The 27,508-nt window shown below is 53.7% G+C and overlaps 3 protein-coding genes across 3 annotated transcripts in view; 1 reads left to right on the plus strand and 2 right to left on the minus strand.

Annotated features, from left to right (window-relative positions):
- Positions 1 to 4,994, plus strand: part of LOC112122754 — a 37,637-nt gene extending 32,643 nt beyond the window's left edge. The window contains exons 9-10 of the mRNA XM_026653886.1: positions 3,927 to 4,043; positions 4,439 to 4,994. Of these exons, the coding sequence (XP_026509671.1) occupies positions 3,927 to 4,043; positions 4,439 to 4,593 (272 nt within the window). The 3' untranslated portion in view covers positions 4,594 to 4,994. The remainder of the gene's footprint in view (positions 1 to 3,926; positions 4,044 to 4,438) is intronic.
- Positions 4,995 to 7,049: 2,055 nt separating this feature from the next.
- Positions 7,050 to 11,693, minus strand: LOC113406964. Its single transcript, XM_026653887.2, has 4 exons — positions 11,118 to 11,693; positions 9,294 to 10,165; positions 8,302 to 8,381; positions 7,050 to 7,340 (listed from the first exon to the last, which is right to left on the minus strand). Exons 1-4 carry the CDS (start codon positions 11,200 to 11,202, stop codon positions 7,280 to 7,282), a joined length of 1,098 nt encoding a protein of 365 aa, XP_026509672.1. The 5' UTR covers positions 11,203 to 11,693; the 3' UTR covers positions 7,050 to 7,279.
- A 1,306-nt stretch (positions 11,694 to 12,999) lies between these two features.
- LOC113406965 (adrenocortical dysplasia protein homolog) overlaps positions 13,000 to 27,508 on the minus strand; it is a 26,754-nt gene continuing 12,245 nt past the window's right edge. Inside the window, exons 4-11 of the mRNA XM_026653888.2 lie at positions 24,866 to 24,981; positions 22,859 to 22,949; positions 19,492 to 19,571; positions 16,628 to 16,672; positions 15,669 to 15,703; positions 14,195 to 14,355; positions 13,675 to 13,762; positions 13,000 to 13,085 (exon numbers count right to left, since the gene is read on the minus strand). Coding sequence (XP_026509673.1) covers positions 13,000 to 13,085; positions 13,675 to 13,762; positions 14,195 to 14,355; positions 15,669 to 15,703; positions 16,628 to 16,672; positions 19,492 to 19,571; positions 22,859 to 22,949; positions 24,866 to 24,981 — 702 coding nt within the window. The remainder of the gene's footprint in view (positions 13,086 to 13,674; positions 13,763 to 14,194; positions 14,356 to 15,668; positions 15,704 to 16,627; positions 16,673 to 19,491; positions 19,572 to 22,858; positions 22,950 to 24,865; positions 24,982 to 27,508) is intronic.

Raw genomic sequence — 27,508 nt, forward strand, 5'->3', positions numbered from 1 at the left:
GCCATTTAAAGCTAAAAAAGCCGGACATGTCCGGGGAAACCCGGATGGATGGTAACCCTAGTCTCTAAGGATTTTCAGCAAGGATCGCACAGGGTCAACCTCCCCACATTCAAATCCAAAAGAAACTAAAGAAATGAATTTAATTAAATAACTTTATAAAATCTTATGATAAAGAAAAATAATCTAATTTTTACAACATGACATGGCTATGATATAACCACAGACATTACTTTCACAGTCTAAAATCCTACCTGCCACATGGGGCCACAACAGTGGGACCCCTAACTCACACAGCAACATCGTCAATTTATCCAGCTACACACTTAACCCAGCAGATGAGTCTGTCCTATCTCGGGGACTCTCTTTTTGCCCCACCACCCCCACAAACATGATACAGTTCTGCAGTGATCTGGAAGCCTACTTTCGCCGTCTCCGACTCAAAGAATACTTTCAAGATAACACTGAACCGTGCACTGGTACACGGATACCCTCCCACCAACACCACAAGAAGAAGAATTCCACATGGATTCCTCCCGAGCGTCGAAATGAGAGTCTGGACCTATACATAGAATGCTCCCGCCGACGTGCACAGGCAGAAATTGTGGAAAAACAACATGGCTTGCCTCATAACCTCAGTCGTGCAGAACGCAATGCCATCCACAGCCTCAGAAACCACCCTGACATTATCATCAAAGAGGCTGATAAAGGAGGTGCTGTTGTCATCATGAACAGGTCTGACTACCACAAGGAGGCTGCCAGACAACTCTCCAATACCAAATTCTACAGGCCACTTTCCTCAGATCCCACTGCGGAATATACTAAGAAACTGCACCATCTACTCAGGACACTCCCTACACTAACATAGGAAGAAATCAACACACCCTTAGAGCCCCGACCGGGGTTATTCTATCTACTACCCAAGATCCACAAACCTGGAAATCCTGGACACCCCATCATCTCTGGAACTGGCACTCTCACTGAAGGACTATCCGGATATGTGGACTCTCTACTCAGACCCTATGCCACCAGCACTCCCAGCTATCTCCGTGACACCACTGATTTCCTGAGAAAACTACAATGCATTGGTGATCTCCCAGAAAACACCATCCTAGCCACCATGGATGTGGAAGTTCTCTACACAAACATCCCACACACAGATGGAATACAAGCTGTCAGGAACAGTATCCCTGATGATGACACAGCACAACTTGTTGCTGAGCTCTGTGACTTTATCCTCACGCACAATTATTTCAAATTTGGTGACAATATATACCTCCAGACCAGTGGCACCGCTATGGGCACCCGCATGGCCCTACAATATGCCAACATTTTTATGGCTGACCTGGAACAACGCTTCCTCAGCTCTCGTCCACTCACGCCCCTTCTCTACCTACCCTACATTGACGGCATCTTCATCATCTGGACCCATGGGAAGGAGACTCTGGAAGAATTCCACCATGATTTCAACAGCTTCCACCCCACCATCAACCTCAGCCTGGACCAATCTACACGGGAGGTCCACTTCCTAGATACCACAGTACAAATAAGTGATGGTCACGTTACCACCACCCTATACCGAAAACCCACTGACCGCTATGCCTACCTTCATGCCTCCAGCTTCCACCCCGGACACACCACACGATCCATCGTCTACAGCCAAGTGCTGAGATACAACCGCATTTGCTCCAACCCCTCAGACAGATACCGACACCTACAAGACCTTCACCAAGCATTCTCAAAACTACGATACCCGCACGAGGAAATAAGGAAACAAATCAACAGAGCCAGACGTGTACCCAGAAGCCTCCTGCTACAAGACAAGCCCAAGAAAGAAACCAACAGAACTCCACTGGCCATCACCTACAGTCCTCAGCTTAAACCTCTCCAACGCATCATCAGTGATCTACAACCCATCCTGGACAGTGATCCCTTGCTTTCACAGACCTTGGGAGGCAGACCAGTCCTTGCCCACAGACAACCCGCCAACCTTAAGCATATTCTCACCAGCAACCACACATCGCACCATAACAACTCTAACTCTGGAACCAATCCATGCAACAAACCTCGATGCCAACTCTGCCCACATATCTACACCAGCGACACCATCACTGGACCTAACCAGATCAGCTACAACATCACCGGCTCATTCACCTGCACGTCCACCAATGTTATATATGCCATCATGTGCCAGCAATGCCCCTCTGCTATGTACATCAGCCAAACTGGACAGTCCCTATGTAAAAGGATAAATGGACACAAGTCAGATATTAGGAATGGCAATATACAAAAACCTGTAGGAGAACACTTCAACCTCCCTGGCCACACAATAGCAGATTTAAAGGTAGCCATCCTGCAGCAAAAAAACTTCAGGACCAGACTTCAAAGAGAAACTGCTGAGCTTCAGTTCATTTGCAAATTTGACACCATCAGGTCAGGATTAAACAAAGACTGTGAATGGCTAGCCAACTACAAAAGCAGTTTCTCCTCCCTTGGTGTTCACACCTCAACTGCTAGCAGAGCACCTCACCCTCCCTGACTGAACTAACCTCCTTATCTCCAGACTGATTCTTGCCAGCATATTTATACCTGCCTCTGGAAATTTCCATTACATGCGTCTGACGAAGTGGGTATTCACCCACGAAAGCTTATGCTCCAATACATCTGTTAGTCTATAAGGTGCCACAGGACTCTTTGTTGCTTATTACCTTCACAGTTATACATAAACATCAATAAAGAAAACAAATGAAAATCTGAACAGTTCAGTCCCCCCAGAAACACAGTGAAAGTTCCCCAAAACTTGGGTTTTGTTCACTTAAGTCTCAGTTAGAGTCTTTGATCACCAAATCGAGACAATCTGCTGAGACTAAACAACAGCTTCCCTCCACTTGCCTGTAGGGATCTTCAGCTGGAATCCAGGCAGACTCTTCCTCTGCTGAAATCACTGTTAGCCACTCAGCTGATGGATTAACCAACCACTCAGTTACCTGTATAGAGTTAAAGAAAACCCTGTTACAAGAAAATACAAAACTGAGAATAGCAAAATAGAAATGACTCTTTCCCCATTATCACATTTAAAGAACAGTTGATGACTCAAACTAGTTGAGATAATGTAACTAGAACAGTTTGGCTAAAATCAAAACAATATTCAAAGCGTACAAATTAAAACAGAAGTGATTTTTCCCTCCCAGTTTCCCTGGGCTATAATTAGCATTGCCCAGGCTTCCCTGTTAGAGGGTTCACAATATCACTAATCTGCTGCAAAATGCTTCAGAGCAGCGGTTCTCAAACTTTTGTCCTGGTGACCCCTTTCCCATAGCAGCCTCAGAGTGCGACCCCCCTTGTAAATTAAAAACACTTTTAACACCATTATATTTAACACCATTATAAATGCTGGATGCAAAGTGTGGTTTGGGGTGGAGGCTGACAGCTCGCGACCCGCCATGTAATAACCTCGCAACCCCCCGAGGGGTCCCAACCCCCAGTTTGAGAACCCCTGCTTCAGAGTTCGGGAGAGCAGCCTGCTTCCTCCCCCTGGCCTCAGCTTCTCCCGACTCACCCAGGGCACGTGGCCTTCTGCCAAGCACCTGCGCTGACTGCTGCCCTCAGGGCGTCTGACCCCAGCAACAGGGAACCTATGGGAGCAGACCCAAATCTACTACATCCAATTCCAGAAGCTTCTGGATCTGGAGTGCTTAATCTGCCTAGCAACAGTGATCCAGAGACAGGACACTCCTCCCTCCTCCCTATCTTAAAGAGATATCTCCCTATTAGGCACATGGGTTACACGCGCACACCCCCTCCAAGAAGAAAGGGGCCAGAGCCAACTTCAAATAGAGGTGGCCCAGGCTCCTGCACAGGCCCTGTTCCCCGCCAGTGCCACCCCCCTCCCCAAGCTGGTAATGTTACACTGCTTGCGTTTCCTTCAGGTGTAAAAATCCCCCTGCGCCTGCAGCGCTCGCCAGTCCTGAAACGGAAGCCTAAGCCCAACTCTATGGTGGATGTGGCGGGGAGCAGCACGGCCAGTGCCCCGGCAGCATTGCAGGGTAAGGATGAGCTAACCCTACAGCCTGTGCACAGGGCATGGCACCTGCACCAACTCAGAGCCCTTTCCCCTTCGGCATTGCCCCGGCACCTCCTGCCCGCCTCCCCCCCAGGCCCAGTCCACTCCTCTTCCCTACACCTGCGTGCTGCCCTGGGCCTGATCCTGCGCTCACCCCTACTAATGTAAGGTGGGAGTGGCCACCCTGAGGCCAGTGCAGTTACACTGGTGTAAAGGGGGAGAATCTGGCCCTACGGGGACAGGTGCACAGAGACTAAAGCAGCCAGTCAGGCCCCTTCCCTCTTACTGAGCTGCGGCTCCCTTTGTTGCCCTACGGAGGCACCTTTAGTAATGCTGTTGTGACCCTCGCTAATGCCGTGTTTGTGGCCCCTTCCCCAGACACTCTGCCACAGGACGAGCACAGGGCCACAGCCGAACTGCAGGGGGAGCAACCGCAAGCCGTGGAACAACCGGTTGAAAATGCACAGAACAGCCACACACCAAAGAGCAGCAGCTCCAGGCCTGCCAGCAGCCCCCCAGGGACAATGAGTTAGTGAGGGCTGCGGCCCGCTGTCATTTCCAATAAAACACTGCGACCAAGTGCAAGCTGAAGGGTTATGATTTGCAACAGAAGCTCAAGCACCTGTGCAGTGTAGGGCACCATGGTGCAAGCAGCGGGGAGATGGGGGAGGAGGCCCCCAGCTTGCTCCCCCTCCCTTCGCTGCTCCCAGGTGTAGAACATCAGTGCTTCCTATGGAAACGGGGACAGACCGGAGCCTGGCCCCACTGGGAGGCTGCTAACACTTCCTGAACGATCTACGAGAGGACCCCCCCTTCCAGCTCCCACTACCCTCTGCTAGTCTCATACTGCGCACAGCTGGCTTTACACAAGCTCCAGCTGGCTAAAACCGAGATGCCAGAAGCCAGTAGCTGAGTTTGCCACCAGCCTAAGCTTTTCCTGGAGCATCTGGCTCTTTGGATGCATGCACAGCTATTAAGTATGCAGCAATAGCAGGCACGGGCCAGTGGCTTGTGTGTGTTTGCCATACATGGGGACTTGCCTTGCATTGTACGGCCCCGGATCAACAGGGCTGCACAATGCTGAATTAGGTGGGTTTCAGGCCGGGTGTGGCACTCACATCCAAACCTACTCAATACAGAACAATCTGCCTCTTCTGGGGGCCAGAGCGGGTCGTTCCCCTCCAACAATTAGGCTGGGTGCATGCCGTCGGCTTGGTTTAACCTGTCTGCACGATCCTGCCGTTCTTACTCAAGCAGATCCTCCACTGCCAGCAACGGGAGTTTGGGCTGAAGGCACAGCCCCATGTGCTCTGTGCACGCTGGCCCTGCGTTCTGCGCTGCTCCACCGTGGCAGGCTGGACATTCCGTGGCACCGCTCGGTCAGTTGAAAAAACAAATCTGGAGGGTTTGATTAAAATGTGAACATGACTAATGGAAGCAGTGCAGCTCCCTGTGGTGTTTCTCCTGCCAGTGCATTTATTTCAGGCTTCCCCATCATTTCAGTGTGCTGCAGAACTGGGCACTGAAACGGAGCAACTGCTCTGAAGCCAGCAGCAGGACAAGGCGTGGGGGTGGGGGTTGATATGCACAGGAACTCGGTGTTTGCTAAGATGAGCTGCTGGGAAACAGTTAAATTGAAGCTGGTGGGAGGCTTTGATGTCATCAAGCTGCTGTGGAGAATGGAGCTGTTCAGACCTGTTGTGCTCTTGGTTCTGGCTGGCTGCAGCCTTTACAGGTCGGTGACATTCGGGTCTTGGTTGAGGTTTTTGTCACCAGCACAAGGGCTAGAATTTATTTAATTTAATTGAAAGAGTCTGGAGCAAAATTCTGCAGTCAAAAATACAAGTGATTCTGTCCCCAGGCTCACAGCAGAAGGCAGTGGTCCCCCAACTTTTTACATCAGTCCCCCCCGTCCATGTGGTCCCCAGAGCCACGGTCAGAGCTGAGGGTGGGCTTGGGGCTGGCAATCAGGGCTGCTGCCAGGTCCAGCGCTGCAGCCGGGCTGAGAGCCAGGGGCTGAGACCAGAGCTACAGCTAGGGGTGGGGCATTCCCCCCACCCCCCAAACGTTCCTCCACACTTCCCCCTCCCCCAGTTTGGGAACCACTATCCTAAGGTAATAAAACTTCCCTTAGCTCTGCTATTTCCCCCCACTCCTCCGACAGACAATACCTGACCTTAGCTCAGCCAGGCCCACAGCCTCCCCCAGGATAAAGCAGAGTGAAGGGCACAGTATTTGTATTCTGAACAGAGGTCCCTTTGCTTCCCCCCCCAGCTCTGCAGCATGCCCCTTGCTGCACCTCACGTTTGTGAGGGGGGATGAGGATATTCTATCAGAGCCATGTATTTAAAAATAGACACTTTTTATTTTTCATTTCCAAAGCATAAACCATGTGAAATATTTTGTAACAAACTGAGCAGGAATCTACTCAAACTAAGCATTAAAAGACCAAACTACTGCATTGACTCCAGAGTCACAATTGGTAGGGGGGTGCGCTGCTGCGGAGAAGGAACGCTACCACAGCGCTTTACTAACCTCTGCTACATCATGGACCGCCTCTGCCTGGAGCCTAGGGCTGGGGCATTAGCCCAGTTAAGGGATGCTGCGGGTTGTAAGGAGATGTAGCAAGCCCCTTGCTCACAGCTGCTGTGCGGTAGATGCCTGCTCCTATCCCAGCTCACTGCATTCCTTGACAAATAACAGACTGGGCTGGTGTGCGCGACAGGCAGAGCGCTGAAGGGCATTGCTTTCCAGCTGGGGTTTAACGTGCTGAAGAGGTGATTGTAGGGAGGAGGGAGAGCAGAATATCCCACAGCAAGGTATCCAGCTGCCAGGATGACTTGTCTACCCGACGTTCCCTCCACCAGCCCTTCTCCGTGGAGCACAGGATAAAACCCCGCTGCACCTCACAGCCAAGCATGAGATTCAGTCCCTGGCACACCGTACCAGTGAAGGCTCATGCACGCTGCTGCCCCCGCTGTGGCCGGGGACTCCCAGCATATGGCACAGGAGCTAGTCCAAGAGGCTGGGCAGGAGTCGTTAGGACTGGGAGTGCCTTTTGGGTAACCTGAGTGCCAGCGGACCTTCCTTTTGGCCCCAGAGGGCCTACTCTGCATGGCTATCGAGTCACACCCTTCCATGCTCGTCCCTTCGGGTAAGCCGTGAACAGGAACAGGAGAACCTAGGTACAGCACATTGGAACTCCCCCAGGGCCTTCGCTCAGGCCTGCTCAGCTCTGGTGATCACCCAGCAGGCCCAGCGCAGCATCGCCTTCGAGATCCTGTGAACCAAAACAGAAGCGCAAGTGAGAATGGGACGGTCGCTCTGCAACTGCAGTGCCTAGCTGCTGCAGGGCTCGGCTGCCATCCAGAACGATGATGTATTCTGCCGAGGGAGCCCCTGAGTGAGACCCCCAGAGCAGCTGTGCTCCACACAGCAGTGACTGGTGGTCCCCAAAGTGACTGGTCATGTGCTGCTGCTTCTCTGTAGCTGCTTTGACAAGGGTCCAGGCACTCATTGCCAAGGACTGTAAGAGCAGCTCAAGCCAGGAGTCAGCCTGGCTGCCTTTACTAGAGCTGGCCAAGAGCTGGGACTGCCAGCCGGCAGGGAGGGGACCGACAGTCTGTCCAGGGTGGAAGGGAACCGGTGGGCAGGGGAACATTGCAGGTGGGAGGAATTAAGCTGTGTAATGAAGAGCCAAATCAAGTGTGATTAGCTTTCTCAGCAAGGCAACACGGGTCAGAGCTCCGGTTCTACGCCCCCACAGGCAGCACTGCCCTAGTTACCACCCACATGTTTGAGAACTGCAACTGAGATGGGAGAGGGCCATGACTCAATCTCTGTATTACAGGGTGAGCCACACTGGCTTGGTTTGAGAGCCTAGTGAAGCAGTGGGGACCCAGCCCACAACAGTGTCAGTCACTGCATGGCCAGAGACCCACAGGTTGTGTTTGTAGGGGCTACGCAAATGCAGCTCCCTGACAGCGGCACTGCGGCCCAAGCTGTTATCAGAGGGAGCTGGCAGACAGGAGTGAAATCTAAGGGGGACCGGCGCAGCTCTCTCCTCCAACTGTACCAGCAATAGGGTCTCTGGAGCCGTGCCGGCTGCTTTGGACAGGGCGCAGAGCAGCTTATGGGGTGAGTCTATTTTTACTCTTATTTTAAGTGAGGTGCAAAGGGTATTTGAGAAGCCCACTTAGCTGGGGTGCCCCCCGTCTGGGAGACCCACGCACCGCACTGACCTGGTGGAGTTCACTCGGGCACAGAGATCTGGCGTTGGTGCCGTGTAGGCGTATTGAAATGGGGCTGTTTTCACATACTTCTGGAGGGAAGGAAGACAATTCAGCTCAATCTATATTAAACATCACAGCTGAAAAACATCCCCAGCCCATGCAGAGCTCCGGACATAGCTTTCTCCCCCACCAGCTCTCCTGGCTCAGAGAAGCTGGTTTCATGCACATTTACCCTGTGGAACCACGGCACTAGATGTCCCCAGGGGAAGGACAAGAGCTCTGGGCAAGCCAGCAGGCAGGAGTGGGGGATTCTCTTGGAAATCTGAGTTACCCTGAGTGCTTGGCATAGCCCTGGAGTGGAAGCCTCCCGAAACAGAAGCCAACCTTAAGGAGAGATCCTCTGAAACAATGACCGATCCCTTCCAAGGAGGGGGCCTTGTGCTGTAAGATTGAGCCTAATTCAGCAAGCGCAGCATGGCAGGGTCTCTCTCACACATGTTATTGGGTTAGTTACTTAGAGAGCTGGAGGATTTCCCTGGTTGTTTAGGACCCAGTCCCCATCTGGGAGCCCAGGAGATGGCTTGTAGCAAGTGCTGGCGTGTGTTCTCTGTACTCTCACCCCTGCGCTCTGACTGGCTCCTCCAACTCCTGCTGCATGTGGCTTCAGCCTCCCCCTTCCCCAGCCACATGGTCACAACAGGCTCTTCCCACCACGGACATGGCTGTCTCCTGTCTGGCACAGGAGCAATGGCTGCTATTGGGAAGTGCCTGGCAGAGGGCAGTCCCCTGGCAGACGTGGGCTGGCATGCAGACCCCTCGCTCCTGGAGAAGGACTGCTGCAGGGGCAGAAAGCTCAGGCCCAGCCTTCAGAGGGAGCCCTTCCCTTTTCTTCTCAGCTGGAAGGCTGGTGGCTACAAGGCAGGGCTTTGGGGCCCGGAGACGGGAGATTGTGGGACACTAAGACAAAACTAAGAAATGACAACGAGCCTGCGGACCTTTACCTGTTCCTGGGCTCTGTGCTGGCCTGGCCCGGACGCAGCCACGCTCCTGACTGCTGCTCTCTCATTTCCCCTTCCTGGCAGCCCCTCCAGGTCCCCGGGCAGTGCAGGCTCCTGAGCTGGCCCGGCCTGCTCCAGCCTGGTCTTCTTGGCTCTCTGAGCACTCACCAACTCCATACCTGGGTTCTGGCCCACTATGTTCACGTCCACGCAGCGCTCGTCCCCCATGGGCACATCCGCATGGGGAGGTTTCCTCTGTGCTCTCTGATGGGTTTTGCCTGGATTGGACAAAACCTCGCCGTGGGCCTTATTGTCATCCACCAGCAGCTTTCTCTTAGTCACCCTGTGCTGCCTGCTCCTGGACAGATCTTTTCCCCCAGCTCTACTCCCCAGCTCAGTGTCCCATTCAGAGCTTGGCAGACCACTGTTCTCCACATCTGGGAGGGAAGCCGCGCCACCAAGCTCAGCCTGCCCTCCATTTGCAGGGGGTGCTGCTCTGCTGTTGATGCTGCCCAAAATGGGAAGAGCAGGAGAGAAAGGGCACAGATTGGTTTGGAAAGCTCCAGATGGCTGGCCGCAGGGGACGTCATGGCTGGCATCAGGGTGTTTATCCACATCAGGTGCCCTCTGGAACGTGGCAGCAGCTGTTCCTCGACTGGCAGCCTCTGGGGGACATGTACTGCTGTAGGACAGCAGTGATGGGGATACAGTCTCCACTGGTTCATTCTGGGATAAGCTACAAGGGGACTGCTGGCTGGAAGGCTCCAAGAAATCTGGGGTGTTGCTGTCAGGCTGTGTGATGGCCGCCTCCTCTGCGGAGTTGGGTAGCTGGGCCTCTTCTGTGCTTGGCAGGCTGGGCTGGATAATGGACTTCTCTGACAAAAGAGAACAAAACACAACTTTCCCCGTGGAAGAGGGCAGGAGACAGCAGCACGGGCAGAGACTGTCCCACCTGCCTGGAGCTGGGAAGGCAGCTGGGGAAGGACAATTCCAAAGGGGCCAAAGATAGCAAAGCTGGCAGGAGAAGGTTCTGCCACAGCAACCCTTGGCTACCGGAGGCGTCCTCCAAGTGTCTTATCCAGGTTCTACTGGGCATTCTCTCCTCTGTGCTGACTGGCTGTTTGCATCAATACCCTCCCTCAGAGTCTCTGCCTGCTGTACAGGCTGCCCCGCCCCGTCCGACCCCCTCCACGTCCCCTCTCCCTTCGTTTAGCTGATCTCGTCCCAACACAACCCCTCCCAGAACATTAAAAACAAACCCAAATGGTGGCACTACTACAGCTTCTGTCACTGATCTCATTGTTTACGCGGCCTCCATCCCCCAGCCTTTGTCTGCCTATTACTGTGTCTGTACAGCACCTAGCACAAGGGGGTGATCGCCGGTGGTCCCTAGGCATGACCATGATACAGTCACCACCAATACCGTGCAAGGGCAAATCAGCCATTTATGGGGGAGATAAGGTCTATCACCCTTGGTGCATGCAGATGGGTGGACTGGCAAACGCAATCACACACACAAACAGGCACCTGAATGTATCAAAGAGATCCAGGCTGTACCTTCCTGAAAACCATCCCCATCCCCTGCACGCGCACACAGCATGGGCCACGTTTTAAGAACTGCATGTGCAAAAGTGAGTGTGCAATTTCAAGTGTGATGGTGGTAACAAGGCTTACAAATTGCATGTGTGCGCGCGCAGGTGAGCACACCGTTCTTCCTGTCTGACCCTGTATCTCCAGGTGTAAGATGTAGGGTGTGCAGACACAGAGAGAAGGAAAGATGCTCTCCGCTTGCAACAGGAGATGCTGGAAGGCAGTGTGTGCACTCACCTTCCAAGGAGGAGGACAGAGTCACGGACACTGACTGAAGCTTGTCCCAGGGATTATCCAGGGATACGTCCAAACTTCGGGACATTGCGCCAGGGTCTGCCAAAAGCGAGAATGAAATTAGACTGCAGCCCTACAGATCGGAGCACTGTAGGCCAGGCTAAAGGCCCCAGCAAGGAACAGTAACACACCCACACATGCTACAAATCCCTTCTGTCTCCTCGTGTTCCCATAGCCACAATCCCCACCATGAGCAGGACAGCAGTTCTCTGCACCCCCATCTTCACGGTGTCCTGCTGAGCTGAGCTTTTGTGAGGACACACTCCTGCTTGGGGGGGCTAAGCATCGCCTTGGGCGGGTGAGCTCAGCATCCACTAGACGTCAGCGCCCCTGGGGCCACTCAGCTGCGATCCATCAAACCAGGGACCCAGACACTGATTAAGTTGGCCACAGAGCCACTCTGGTGAGCCGATCCCCACAGTGGCTGATTCTGGGCACGTTATCGGCTGAGTAAAGCAAGGGCTTATACTCAACTCAAGCTGCCGTGCAGGCGAGGGGCCCATCTAGGTTACAGATCGCCTACAGAAGCAATGAAGCGTGTGACTCTCTGCTATTTATGCTGTAGTAGCACCCAACGGCCCCAGTCACAGATCAGGGCCCGGCGTGCTAGACGCTGTACACACTGTACCAGACCTAGTCAACTGGGTCTGCCCCATCAGCAGGGGGACAACTCTCCTACTCATCCCACCCCTTTCTGTCTTCTTTGGTTCTAAGAGAAAAGAGGATGGACTAGCTAGCTGTAAACAGCCAAAGGGACAGCAGATGAGACACTGCTATGGGGTGCAAAGCATGGGTGACCCCATAAGAGGCTGCTCCAAGCACACATGCCCCACGAGGGGGATGCACAGAGACAACACCTGTCAACTGGAGTGGCTGGTTAGCACCGATCTTCCTGCCCTGGCAGGTTTAAGCCACAGCCTGAGTGCTGATTTCCTGCCGCTTGGGGGTAAGAATTCCCTAGGGAGGTTCTGTGTGTTTTTACAAAGCCACACCTCTTGTCGGTGCATGCGCAGCAAAGAACTTGCCTGGGCAAAATGACAGATACCCCTGGCAACGGCTGGTGCAGAACCGCTGTCCTTAGACCAGAGACGTTTAACATCTGACAAAGCCTCTGGCCCACTAACACAACCTTACGCTGCATCGCACAGAAAACTAGGCTCAAAATGTCACGGGATGGGGACCTTCAGGTCAGAGGTCCCCGGCCCCCCCAAAAGAACCAAGAGCAAGCGCTTCCCAGCTGATGAGAGGGAGGGCTGGTCCCTTAGGGGACGGAGGGCCAGGCCAGGCTAATTGCCAGCACCCTGAACGGCACTCAGAGAATGAGACCTCGCAGACAGACATTCGCCTGCTGCACACTTCTGCGTGCCACGAGCTAGCCCACTGCAGAGCGAACAGCAGCAGCCTAGCCAAGCGGTGGCAGAAGCATGGGTGATGACTGCGTGTGGGAGAGGAAGCTACAGCTCCTTGGCTGGCCGGGGGTGGCAAGAGGCATCGCTGCCACTTATTTTATTCCTCATGCAGCTTAAACAATTGTTTTTCAAGACAGCTGGTGCATTGACGGTTACCTCTAACATGGACAATCTGTGACTGGGGGCAAACAGCCCCGCTTGGTTAGCAGCCGACCAAAACTCCCCCCACATGCTCCATACCAGAGTTTACGTTTCAGAGAAGGACAAGGGCCTGGAAGACTAGTGGGATATTGCAATAGCCCCTCCATGGACCCCATCCTCCAGTGGAGAGAAAACTGGGAGGGGCAAACCCCAAAAGAAAATCCCGAACAGAGCAGACAGCTGCTGCAGGATCCAGGCCACTGGCTCAGGCTCTACTACTCACCACTGGGGCATGACACTACACTACAGTCATCCAGGTCCCTGTCAAGGCGGCTTCTCCCAGGAACGGTGTGAGGAGATCCTGCAGGAATAGGGGGGTTGCCGTCACCCTCTGGATGCCTCTCGCTGATTCAGCTTGTTCCCTGAGAGATCCCTAAAGCCCCCTCTCAGAACCGCAGGTACCCGTCAGGGCAGAGCTCCACTGCAGCTCCCCCCCAGTTTCCACTGGGGAAGATCACAGGGTTCGCAAATCCCCTGGCTAGAGGCAGCATCTCATTCTAGCTGCATCTGTGAAGGGCCAGGCCGGGGACTGGAATGTCAGTTGCCGTCCCGCGCCACGTGGATCAACATCCCCGGAGAGCGCAGCCCCGCAGGCAGGGCCTGACTGAACCATGCGGCTCAGGAGCCCTTCCCCCATTCCAGAGCCACCCCGGAGAGGCAGACCCGGTTGGTGCAGGAAGCTTGTGAGAGATGGGGGGGAGAGCGCGTCAGGCAGAGGGTGCTTCACTGAGACCTGGGCACGCTCCTGGAGAGCCACAGCCTGCTAACCCGAAGGGACCTCTGACTGAGAGCCTGCAGCTCTCAAAATCAGGTCTGCAAGGCGCTGGGGTAGAGCCCCAGCCCAGACATGGCCAGGCTTTGCAGACTGTAGGTACAGCCGTGGCACTGACCTGCCACGCAGGCATCACGAATCGCCGCCTCCTCCTCCGGGCCAATCACCAGGAAGTTGGCTGGCACTGTAAAGACGTCTTTACTCAGCTGAAATGAGAATTGTTAGCCAGCTTCTACATCACAGACAAAAGACAGAGTCCAGGCAGTCCGGCACACTGACCCATCCCTGGGGCTCCCAGCATCACTGGGAAGACCAGCAGCTCTTCCGCAGACCAGGAGAGAGAGCCCGGAAGAGCTGATTTAGCTCTTAGGTCTGAGCATCCAGCGTGAGCTCTGGGAACCCGACCGAGTGCAGCACTCTCCCAAGAAATGCCAAAAGCCAGTATGCCACAGCAAGAGCCACCCTCGCTCCCTCCAACTCGAAACCCCTCCCGCACTGGGTCCTTCCCTCCCAAGGTCGAAGGATTTACCTCTTTCTTCTGTGAGAAGAGCCCCACCGTCGCCCCTCAGCCCCACCTGGCCCCGTACCAGATCATCGGACACATGCACAGCCAGGACAGGCTGGCAGCCAGCACTGACCTCTCTCTTGCGCTCCACCTCCCAGTTGGTGACAGGGAGCCTCTCCCCTATGGCTGGCACCTCACTTGGGTCCAGTAAATCCAAGCAATCCTCAACATTCTGCTTCAAAACCTTGAGCCGTCTCTGCCCTATGTCGATCATTAACTGAGACACCGACATCCCTAGAGGGGGACAGACGCGCCCACGTCAACAGGCCACTGAGACCCCCTTGAGGCCACGAGCCCAGAGCCTAGCTGTGACACACACAGAGCGCCTGGAGAAGCTATTTTGTACCAACAGCTCTCAATACTTCCTTTCTGTTCACAGCAACAACCTTGTCTTACATTCCCACAGCACCTTCCATCACACAGGATAGCCAAAGCACTTTGCAAAGGATGTACTGCTCGAGAATTACTTAGCACGAAATGCCACCGCCTCTGGGGCAGAAGGGGGCAACCCAAAGGCACTGGGGAAGGCAAGAGGAGTTTGAATGGCGTCTGCTCCGAGCCCTCAGCTGTGAGTTAGTTTTGGTTCCAGGAAGACCCAGGACTGGAACAGCAGGGGTTGCTAAGAGCCAGGATGGGGGTGTCTCAGTGCAGTTCCTGATGGACAGGCGCCCACAGCACACCACAGCCTCCTGCTGGCCCCCTTGCTGCCTGCTGCAGAGAGGCAAGGGGCTGATTCATTCGAATGCAGACGAGTCAGAGGCTGCCCAGTGGGAGCACAGTTATACCCAGTGCAGTGACTTGGCACTCCGGTGTAGGAACGAGGCAGAAGGGGGCACTGCCCAGGCTCTGTGAAGGCACACAGGTGCCCAGTGCCAGGGCTGTCGATCAGGCCCCTTTCACCAGCACGGACATCACTTCTGGGTGGGGGGGAGAGAGAGTTAATATGAATCTGGACTCTTTATTAACCAAGCGCTTAAGACCATTTTGTGCTGCCGAGAGTTCCACCCGGAGCCACCCAGGGCCAGAGGGAAGGCAGGGCAGAGCAGGCTGGCCTCAGGGAAAACACACCTCCATTGCATACCAGTGTAGCGTGGCCAAACGTGGCAAGCAAATCCTCAGGCCGAACTCCCTGTGCTTAGGGCCTCCCGCTGGCCTGGCTGGGTTTACAGCCCTTTGCTCCAGAGTGGTTCTCTGACTGCAGCACAGATCAGGGCTCTGCATTGTCAGTGGGTTTAGTAGCTGCACTGACAGCCCCAAAGCTCTCAGTCCTGTTTATCCACTGAGAGCCCTGGCAGTGTCAGGACGCATGGCTCATGCTGTTCCACCAGTGCATCTCAGCCCCACCCAGAGCAGACAGCTCCAGAGCGCAGGTCAGTCTTCAAACCACATCCAACTCCTTGCTGGGACGGCCGACGAAGCGGGCAGTTAGTGCCATCGTGGCAGAGATCTGTGTAAGGTGGACTGAGAACTGAGATCCACCAACTCATTTCACACAGGTCAGCAACACCTACCACCCCCCGCCTCTCCCGTCACTGTTCCCACTGTACCTGAGGAGGAAACAGTCTTCAGGGTGAGGCCTCTCCTGCAATAGTCAAACAACACAGATCCCAGGGTCAGGCTCCAGACAGCTTCCCTGCCCAGAACCCAACAGAAAACCTTACAAAGGTCATGCAGTGCCCCCCGGCCCAACAGGGAAACCAGAGCCGGGGGAGTGCCCCAAGACTGAGCCCCTGTGGGAATCAGAGCCATCCCTTGGCCTCTCTCTCTGATACCTGAGCAATTTCACTCCGGCAGCTCACTATACAGACGCTCCCTGACTTACGCAAGCGTTCCGTAAGTCGGAAACATATACCTGACAATTACACACACAAAAAAGGCTTACAGAACTTTTCCCGTAAGTGCGGATTTGCGTAAGTCAACCTTGCTGCAGGCAAAGCACTGCACTTCTTTGAGGAGATGGGCCTTTCCGGGAATACGCTAGCCCTGCCCTTCCGTGTGCAACGCTTGCACTGAGACACGGGGGAGCTAACCCTACTGTTTCAGCCCAACTCCCTCTGCAGGCGATCTGAAGGGAAGCGTGCTGCTCTTCAGCAGCAACCCCAAACAGGAGGTGAGCAGTGGAAATTGTAAGACATTGTCTCAGCGGAGCAGGAGCCGCCTTCCTGCACACTAAGGGAGCCATTCACAAGCAAGGCAATGGTGCCTCTACCCCTCCGAGCCATTGCTCGCTCAGGAGGAACACGTGGCCAGTGGGGGAAGTTTCCTCACGCCCTGAAGCACAAGGGCGAACACCCTCACATGTCATCCCAACCATGAACACGCTCAGCCATGAAAACCAGCTTTTTTGGATGACTCCTGCTAAGGTCAATCACAGCCTGTGACACAGGAGTCCCGCAGCCGGCGTAAACGGGCACCTCCTTTCGCTAGTCAGCACGACCCAGGCCCTGACCGAGCACACATCTTGGCAAGTCAGGAAAATGGTGCCATAACTGGGTCATGTACTCACTGCCATAGTTCCTTTATCTTCTGGAGGATTGAGGGCTCCTGGTTACTGGAACAACAAAGAGTCTTGGTTACTGGTGCAGCAGCCTACCCCCACGCCCAGACAAGGCGCTGCCCTCGCTGTAGTATGCAGCGCTATTTCCTTGAAGCCTTCATCTCCCCTTTCCCTCATCGCCTCCCCGAAAGAGCAGATGAGCTAGAACATGTGGGAGGGTCGCAAAGACAGCCTCCAAGGGTGATGTGATTAAAGCCAGGGGGAGAACGGCCGTTTAGAGCTACAGAGAGCCTCCATGGAAAAACAGGGACCCGGGGCATATAAGGGGTTTAGAGAACCATCACACAGGGGTCTAGTGAAAGCCCCAGTGACTGACTACATGCCTTCAACCCCTGCAGTGCCCAAGCAGCTGGGCCAGGGAGCGCAGAATGGCCAGCCCCGCAAGTTCAAAAACCTGAGTCAGACACCCCAAAAAGGGTTAGAACACCTGGCCTGCGAGGAAAGGTTAAAACAATTGGGCATGTTTAGCCTGGAGAAACGACTGAGTGGGGCCCTCCTTACAGTCTTCACGATGTTAAGGAGCGTTATAAAGAGCATGATGATCAATTGCTCTCCATGCCCACTGAAGTGATGGGCTTAATCTGCAGCCAGGGAGATGTAGGTTAGATATTAGAAAAACTTTCCAACTCTCAGGGTAGTTAAGTTTTGCAATATGCCCAAGGGAGGTTGTGCAGTCCCTGTCACTGGAGATTTAAGAACAGGTTGGACAAACCCGTCAGGGCTGGTCTAGGTTTGCTTGGTCCTGCCTCAGCGCAGGGGGCTGGCTTAGGTGACCCCTTTGAAGTCCCATCCAGCCCATGATTTTATAAAATTGGCCCCAAAATCATGAGTTTTAAGATTCAATTGTGATTTTTGGCCGATCTTCTGAATTCTGCCCTCCCCATGTACCCCACTGTGTGTGAGCGCACCACTGTACTCCCGACTCACCCAAATAGCGAACGAGGCGATTTTAGCCTCTTGAGCAGGAGCTCGCAATAGAGAACCCAACCGAGATCAGAGCCCTGTTGGGCTAAGCACTGTACAGTCACAGAGTAAGAGACTGTCCCTGCCCTGAAGAGCTAACAAGCTATGGACTGGCTCATCACATATTGCTAGCGGGGTACACAAATCGTAGTGTTCTGGAGTTCAAAGCCAGAGGGGACCATCTTCTAGTCCCATCTCCTCTCTATCATAGGCCATCAACACACCCAGCCACTTGCCTAATAAATCCAACAACCATAATTACACCAAGGTATTACGGTCCTCAGGAGATTAAACAACTGGGGGCCACAAGCAGAGAACAGGAGGGACCCAGGTGCATCAATATCTGAGGCCCCGGCAATGGCAGGGGATTAAGTGAGATATGACCAGATGATCCCCACTTCTCATGCTGCAGAGGAAGTTAAAAGAAACCCCAACCCAACTCTGACTCCAAGTATTTGAGGGACTTCAAGGGGATACTGGGCATTAGGGCCGAGATCCCCAAAAGGTATTTAGGTGCCTAACTCCCATTGAAATAAATGGATGCTCGGTGCCTAAAACACTTTGAGGACCTGGCCCCAGGATTCTAAGTTTCTGTTCCCAGCCTCAGAGCAGATTGTGGTGAGAGCCCAGCCCAGGTGCTCTGCGAGGACTGGACCTGGGACCGCTGGATGTAAAAATAAGAGGGTCACTCACTTGAGCTGAAGGACCAGATCTCTTAGCATGGAAGTAGTAGTAGACTCAAACCTCTGTACATGGTCTAGTTGCTAAAGGGTGACCCAGCCCTGTACTGTGCTAGTGTGGGTCACAGAGGCACCTCACTGGAGAAGTTCCTATGGAAGGTTGTGTGGCAAAGTGCTCAAGACTTAGCTCTGCTCTGTTAGAGACTTGGGTTCTATGCCCCGCTCTGCCTAGGGATCTTGTGCAAGCACGTACTGATCTGTGAAAATGGTGAATGATAGTTACTCCTTCCAAGACCATAGCAATGGCACAAAAATATCATCCCGGGAAGAGCTAGGAGTCTGGGCATGCAGTTTAGCAAATCTTCCATCCGGCCAAAGGGCCCTGTCTGGGACGAGTCTCTCATATATATATTTTGCTTTCCAAAAAGCATCTGATAGGTGGAGCTTTTCACAGCATCTGCAGCCAGGGCCTCAATTCCATGACCCGCCATAAATTCGCAAGAAATGGCCATGCCGTGAGCTGCATGCAGACTAAGTGAGGGACGCTGCCACAGGACCTCAGAGGGGTAAAGAGGCAGATGGGATCCCAGACCGCCAACTCTATGCAGTTCCCACACAGAGGGTGGTTTTCTGCCCGTGACAGGCCTGCAGGGAAAAACCCTGCTCTCCAGGGAAATCCCCAGCTATCGGCCTTCCCCATTCCCTGTCTCCTACAGGCGGGGGGAAGAAGATAGCCAATCGGAGCTGCTGGATGTGCTGCGAACAACCTGATGCCTCAGCACAAGCAAGAGGCCTAGCCCCTTCCCCTGAAAGCAGAGGGCTGGTGCGCCCCGCAGCTCTCGCCCCAGTGCAGAGAGAGCTGCACAACCCCTCTGGCTTCCTTCTCCCGGGCGGGGGGAAGAGAATCTGGCTGCTGCTAACCCCACAAGCTCCTAGAGGTGAGGGGTGGGGGTGATAAAATTAAAAGTTGGAGGGTGCGATACTGGGGTCTTTCTGGCATCATCCCCGTGCACAGTCGTGCAACACGTGGACCAGTCGATGCACCGTTTGCAATCTCTTGGCTTTGCCTTGAGGGTGCGGGATCCCCATGGGGCCCCCATCCCCAGCTGCAAACTCAGCGAGGGGGAAGCGCGTGCGCGCCGGAGCCGCCACACCAGCAGAGGGCCTTACCAGTTCAGCGCCTCCATCCTCTGCCTCTGCAAGGGCAACACGATGAACTCGTGGACAGACAGGTAGAACTCGCACTCCTCCTGGAAGGGACAGACAGGCAGGGTCAGGCGCGGGGCGCACAGCAAAGCCACCTGCTCCCCACAAGGGGGCATCGGCACCCCCCACGGCACTGGAGGGTGAGGGCCCAGTCAGCGAGGGGAGGGTCTCCACCAAGCCCCTCAGCAAATGAGGGTGCGAGAGGTGTAGGGGGCTGGGGAGTTGGAGGGAGCAGGAGAGGGGAATGGGGCCCTCTCGCCTCAGTGCTCTCTGGGGCTCCCCCTGGCTATGTGGGATAACAGCCTGCCCCCAGTGGGCATTAAAGGAAACCGCTGCAGGTGGGCGGACATCCCACAGCCTAGGCCCAGCCACCTCCGGCCTGGTTGCCAGGGCGCTCAGCCTGGCTGGAGCGCCTGATGGCACAGAGACCTCTAGTGGGTGAATAACGTACTGCAAGCTCTTTCACACACCCCGTGTCTGAATAGTGTACCACAAAGACACACGCCCCAGTGACTGAATAACATACTGCAAGCTAACACACACACACCAGTGTCTAAACAACATATGCACATGCACACATCTAGTGTCTGAATACATGCACCACTACCAACCACACACACCCGACACTAGTGGCTGAATAATATACTGAATAATATACTGCAAGCAAACACATCCACGCACCCCCTCCCTCCCCTCGGCTCTAGCTGGGGCACCCACAAACAGTCCTGCTATTTTTTTGGAATGTGAAAGGATTGGGCTGCTCAGGCTCAAGTCACAAACCTCTGAGCACACCCTCCAGGCACAGCCTAGCCCTCTGCAGACCGTCTCCCTCTCCAGGGCAGGGCCTGCGCCCGGCTCCAGCCTCAGGCCGGTTTGGCAAGCCAGGCTGGAGCAAGGCGATGCACTCCCCGGCTAGCCCCTCGCCGAGGGATGGACCCCACAGGGGAGACAGGCCAAGGAGTGCCTAGAAAGCTTTTGGGCAACAGCTGCAAAGGATTCTGGGAAAGCTATTGGGCTGCAAGCGGATGAGCAGGGGACAAGCAGTCACCTCAGCAGGAATGAGAACAGTCAGCCCCATGGGACGGGCAGTGTTACACAGGTGCCAAGGAACTGAGGGTGTAATGGGATTGGGAGTGCCTGCTTCCTCCAGCCACCATATCCTCCCTCCCCTCACAAAACCCACATTTTCTGAGGGGCAGTTCTCCAGAGCCTGGCACTACCTCTACTCTGGTTCACTGGACCCTCGCCTCTCATCCCCTCAAGCAAGGCCTGGGCGTGAATGGGAAGCTTGGATTCAGGCTCCTGCAACACCGGGGCGCAGACCCCTCCAGAGATCTCATCCCTCCCAGGTGCCCCACCCCTCAGGTCTGGAGTGCACAAAAAATTCCTGTAAAACAGACGAAGGGCCCCCCTCAATCTCCCACATGCCACCCCCCGCCTCCCTAATCCCGTGACTTGCCCCATCCCGCCCCCATCTCCCACATTCCATGCCCCACTCCTTGTCTCCCACGTACCGCCCCATCCCACATGTTCCATGCCTCATCCCACCGCATCCATAATGATCTATGCTGTCTCCTCAGTCCAAATGTTCTGATACTCACCGGCTCTTTCCCACATCCATCCATAATGTAACATGCTGACAGGCCGCAACTGTCTCTCCACACCCCATCAAGGCCCATTCCATCTCAGACATGCTGCATTGCCATGCCCTCCACCCCCCTCACCCTTTCCAGGACTTTCTGTGCCCAGGTGGCACCCCAGAACATTCTACCTGAGGAAGCCCCTACTCCCATCCAGAACAGTCAGCAACTGGGGGCTGCACTCCCATCTCCATCCCATGTCCTCCAGAATATTCCATACCCAGGTGGTGCATCCACAACACACTGGGGACACACTATCCCCATGCCCGCCCCTGGGGCATGGGAGGGCCTAATTTGCATCCTGACATGTCAGCAGAGGCTGTTTTGCATAAGAGATGTTGAATGGACCAGTGAGGGACTCGTTCGTCAGGCCCGAGGGACTCATGGCAGGCGTGGCCCACTGTTCTGCAAACAAGACCTCTGGGCAGCAAAGACCAGATCAGGAGCAGGCATGGGCCTGAAGACCTGGAGGCAGCCTGGGGAGAGGCAACGCAGGGCTGCAGTGCCCAGACGCCGACCACACATAAGGTAGAGGGGTGGGGTGTCGGACTGGAGGGGGAGAGGTGTGGTGGAGAGGAGCTCTCTGCAGTACATCACCTATCAGTCCAGTGAGCCTCACAAGGCTGGCTGCCCAGAGCAAGCCGGAAGAGGAGGCCCAGCAGGCCACGAAATATGCCTGCCCACGTGCCCAGAGAGCAGAAGCTGTTGTTGACCACACAGCTAGGAGCTGGTTCCCTAGCAAAGGAGCACCAGCCCTTCAGGAGAGGTCATATTGGGAAGGTCCACACCATCCACCTGCCCGCGCAGGGGCCGCATTGGAGGTGCTAGTTCTGGAGCTCCACCTAATGCTCCTAGGCAAAAATAGTCACGGCTTATAGCACCAGCTCCACTCTCTAGCCTAAAGCAAGGGTTAAGCCTCGTAAACACGGCTGGAGGCCCTGGCAGGCAGCAGCTACTGGGGTCACTCAATGTGTTGCTAGAGCAGAATGAGTTTACATGTGCACCATCCGTCTCTGTTGTGAACATGAGGTGAACCAGAGGCTATGGAACTAGACTTGGATGTGTGGAGAGGCTCATGTACCTTCCCTTGAGGATCCAGAGTCAATTCCTTTCCCAGATAGCTCAATTCCCCCCTCCTCAAAATCCCCTCCTTCCACCAAGCATTCTCCTCCTCAGTATTTTGCCATCAGGTCTGTGACACCCTGGCACCCCAGTGCATTCCTTAGGAACTGGGAGATGCCTTAGCTTTGCCTTTCCATGCACCTGTGTGTGTTGTGCTGCAGTTGGGTGTATCCCTACCTGCATGCATGCTGGAGGGGGCTTGAGAGTTTGTCACAGCAGTACAGTGTAAAGGGAGCCCAGGCTGGTGGGTCAGGCGGGCTCAGTGGTACCCCACTCCAGGTGGCATCCTGGAGGGAACTGTCACAATGTTGTAACATTTGCTGAACACCTCAGCCACACAACAAAGTGAGCCAAAGGGTTTCCAGCTACACAAAGGGAGCTACGCGCAGCTTACGTTTGATTCTGGGCCCTTGGTGAGGGCAGCTGCCTGTCCAACACAAGGCATCTCAGCGGGATCCAAGAGCATTAGAATATCCAGAGAGCAGGGCACAGGGTCACCCTAGAGTACGACCCCCATCACTTTGCTCAGCTGGTGGATCCCATGGCCGCTGAGACAGACAGAGCCTTACCGCTTTGGTCTCCTCCTGGAAGCACACCATGTACTTCTGCAAGATGATAATCCTGCCAATGATGTTGGAGAACCCGGACTGCAGTTGAACACTAGGAAACAGAGAGCAGCAAAACAAATTTGTGAGTGACAAATGGTCTCAAACGTGCATGAGCAGTTGGGTGATGGCCTGTGAGAGGACTCTAGAACCACTGCTCCAACTCAGCGGCGCTGTTAGAAATCGGCCTGTTGGGCGACTATCAAACAAAGTGATCCCAAGTGCAGCACGGTGCTTAGAGCTGCGCGGCCTGTATGCTATTCGTGACTCCACTACTGACAACAGGCCTGGCACTTTTCCCATCTGTAAAATGGGGAATTATAATACGTACCCGCCTTTGATGGGGAAGCTGAGGCAGACAGGTTAAGTAACTTGGCTCGAGGCCACAGCATGACTCAGTGGTGGAGCCAGGATTAAAATTTTCATGTTCCAGTCCCATGTTCGGAACATGAGCCTTTGCTCCCAAGAGTTTTCCAACAGTTATTGCTGCAGAGCTCAGCTTGGTGCATGCCAGGAGAGAGCGAGACTGAGCCGTGATCCATCCGCTGCAAACATTGCGGCAGCAGCAGAGTCTGGACACAGAACTGGCAGGCACTGGCTGATGATGTGAGGCCGAATCCTGCAGTAGGATGAGCTGCTTTATATCGGCAAGGGATGAATTGCTGCCTGCGTGACTGAGGAATTCAGGCTAAGCCACAGGGCAGTCTCTAAGTCTGTGGTTTGCCCCAGTGCTGTTAGCTGATGTCCAGCGCACAGCTGCACTTACATAGCCAGGCAACACCCAGTGTCACAAGAGCAATCATCCTGCGTGTTTACATAAAGCTTTTCTTGCCTTGCTCTCAAACCCCTTTGCCAAGGCTGGTGAGTATTATCCCCATTTTACAGATGAGGAGATGAAGGCTCAGAGGGGAAGTGACCTGCCCCAGGACACAGCAACAGAATTGGAACCAAAACTCAAATCTTGCGACTCCGATGCCTAGCGACTGGATGCTGCTGCACGCCTCAGAAGCACCACTCACTCTGAGGAGTGTATATCGGACTAAGGCTGCTAACAGGAGGCTCATAAATGTTCACTTAATTCCACATACGCTCACAGAGCTCCTCTGCTGGCTGGGATCCGAGTGTTTCTGGCGCGAACAACCAGTTCTCTAAGCTGGGAGAAGCCCCCCGGCTTGGGAAATGATCATGAGGGGCAATGTCTGTCTCTGGAAGTGAGACACTGAGAACATCAGCAGGACGTTTGCTGCCCGTGTCTTCTCTTCCACCGACAGACAGACATTTAGCTTAGAGCTAGTGGATAAGTAGAAAGGCAACATTGCAGAAATGGCAGAAGTGTTTTCCTTCCATTGTTTTACCTAAAGGGCCAATTCCCAAATTTTCCACACACAAAAATGGTAATTCTGCCTTTGAAAATGAAATTGGAGAATGGGGCGACTTTCAAACCTTGTGCTGAGCAAAACGAACACAGCTCCTTACACCTCATACCAGCTTGTAGCCAGTGGAGTCCCAAGGAGGAGTATAGACCAATATAATCCCTTTACCCACCTTGGGGGTGGCACATACAGCAGCCCTACACAGACTGTTTAGGACAGGAAGTGAAGGACATCAAATCCAACTGAAACTGCAGGGGGAAGTTAGAGAGGCGGAATGGAACCACCTGAAGTTACCAGTAGCGCTGGTGTCCTGGCCAAACTCTGTGACTCCTGTGTAAAGTGCCACTGCACCTTTAACGATCCCGAATAAGCAGGACCTCAGCCGAAACTCAACTCAAAGGCAGCACAGTTTGCAGCACAGCACCTGCAGGTGTCATGCTGGGACAGTAGATAAGTCACTTCCAGCAGCACCTGGGCTTTCCACATGGGCTCTCACCCAGCTACTGATTTAGCCCAACCCAACTGTCAATGAGAACCTGGCCGCCAGCTGCAATGCACAGTTACCCCAGCAAGGGTCGACAGACAAGGCGAAACCCACCATTCTGCCATCTGCACAGCTTCCGGGGAGACGACCACCCGGATGTAGTAGGACCCATCTGAGATGTGCAGGACGGCGGCACTGCCTTGGTCTGCAGCCTTCAAGTCACTCACAACCTATCGAGAGATTGGGAAGAAAACAAACATGGGCTTGACTCTTCCATCATCCCCGAGGAGCAGAGCTAGCGTTCAACACTGCTCCCAGCAAGGCAGCCAGGGCAGGGGATGCTGCAGACACTCGGGCCCCCTTTACGATCACTCACCATGAAGTCGGTGAATTAAATTCACCCCTGAAGTCACAGGAGCTCTGCATCTGCCCATGCCTGCCTGTCAGGGAATCACACTTAGGAGGAGCAGCAGATGGAAACAGCGGGGGTCATGAGAGTGCTACTCCTCAGGCTGGGTAACAGCAGGAGCTACCCACAGGAAGGAGAGAGAATCAGGCGAGGGGCAAAGGAGGGGTGGCCCCACCACCCAGAGACTTTCAGCAGGAAGCCAGGCAGGAGGGGGCCGGGGAAGGCTGTGGGCAGGAGCCCTGCAGGGAAGCAGAGTGAGAGGCATGGCTGCTGCCCTGGCTCTAAGGCAGTTCCTTGCTTAGCGATGCTTCGCCATTGTCACATGACAAGTCCCAGGTTGGGTCAGAAAGGCCCCTCGAGAGGAAGCAGCCAGAGCTGGGAAGTATTGCACGGAGGCCTGTCCAGGGTTACAAGAGTCCAGCTCGGCCTGTTACATGAAATTGTTTATAAAAGTCAGCAAACGTTAAAGACCGCCAGACTGGCTTAGCATCACACAGAAGGACTGTGCCCAGGGGCTGTGTGACGGTAACGACTGGTAAATGCAAGAAGAATGGAATCGGAAATTAACAGACCAAAATTGGTATGTTGGAAAATAAACCTCACCCGTGATGGGCTATTGTGCACACCACTCTCTTTTGGGGTCCCTAAAAATAGGCTTTGGAGGGGCTCAGAGCACCAGGGATGGCTGGACTGGAAGGAGCACGCTTTACCCTCCCGGCTGGGACCTTGGGAGCTGCTATGACACCAATGGACCTTCATCATCCTGGTCCTGAAAGGCATTCTGAGCAGCCCCAGCCAGAGAGGGAACTGACAACATCGGGCTCCAGCTAAACCCTGAACAGCATCTGGAATGGGCTCCTGTTCTCACCCCCACCCTGAAGTGTCTTTTTCCTTCCCGGCTCTCACTCTATCTTCTGTCTAGAGTCTAGCTTAGACAACGCCATTTTTTGCAGCACTGCTCTGAGCCTGCGACCAGAAAGGCAGCTGAAAGCAATGCCCTAAACAGCCCGACATTGGTACGAGTTTGCCAGGTCTCAGCATGGCTGATCAGACCACGTGTTTCTCCAGCAAAGAGGTTGCAAGTGAAAGTCAGCACCAAAGACAGAGCTGCATCTTCTATCTTTGCTGTTGTTTTCGCCCTCTTTTGTCTTGCTTTATCATAAGGAAGCAAGACTGGACTTCCACCAAAACAACTGCAGCTCATTTCAACTCATCTGTTTAATTTTCCCCCAAAAGGACATTTATCATCATCTTTAACACGATTTAAAAACTGTCAGGTGCTCTTCCCTATAAGAAGCTTTCTACAGCGAAAGGGAAAGGGAGGAAGAGATACTGTTAAAATGAAAGCCTTACTTCATACTCTCCTTTCTAAATGCTCTCGCTGTGTTTCCTTTTTTTGTATCGTTAATAAAAGGTTTAAAACAATTTACTGGTTGTTGTCCTGGGACTAAGCAGGTCTCTGTGCTCAAAACCCCAAGCCATGCTTAATGTTTAATGTCGGACAGTGACAGAGTCATGTTAACGCCCTTGACTCGCTGGGCTCATTTATTCCATCGGAATTAACACAGCAGAAGGAAGACTGGTCATAGAGGAAAAGAGGGAGTGCAGAAGAGAGGCAGGGGGATGGGGGTCCCATTCGGGAGAGGAAAGGGGGCTAATTCAGGACAGATGGCAAGAGGGAGCAGATGACTGGCAGGAGTGAAGAAAAAGTTGTTTGGAATTTCTAAGGCAGGTGGCAAACTCCCCTGCAATCAGTTTGCATGAGAGCAGCTCAGGGATGTACATAGGCAGAGGAAGGGGGTTCACTAGAGCTGGGAAGGAAACCGTTTTTCCATCCCACAATTTTGAGATTATTACCGCTCAGTAATAACAACCACAGTGGAATTAAATTTAACATCCCTGTAGAGGGGAAAATACCGAAGAAACCCACCATAGTAGCATTTAACTTCAAAAAGGGGAACGACACACAAATGAGGAAGCTAGTTAAATCAAAATTAAAATATACAGTCACAGGAGTGAAATGCCTGCAAGCTGCATGGAGACAGCGTAACAGAGGCTCAAACTAAATGAATATCACAAATAAAGAAAACAAAAAACAAAAACAGCAAGACCATCAACAGAAATGCCATCATGGCTAAACAACAGAATAAAAGAGGCAGTTAGAGACAAAAAGACATTGCTTAAAAATTGGAAGTTAAATCCTACTAAGGAAAACAGAAAGGAGCATAAAAACTGGCAAGTCAAGTTTAAAAGTATAATTAGGTAGGCCAAAAAGAGAATTTGAAGAGCAACTAGCAAAAGACACACACACACACACACACACACACACACACACACACACACACACA

The sequence above is a fragment of the Terrapene carolina genome, unplaced genomic scaffold (assembly GCF_002925995.2).
Source record: "Terrapene carolina triunguis isolate 2854851 unplaced genomic scaffold, T_m_triunguis-2.0 Scaffold167, whole genome shotgun sequence".
Lineage (NCBI taxonomy): Eukaryota > Metazoa > Chordata > Testudines > Emydidae > Terrapene > Terrapene triunguis.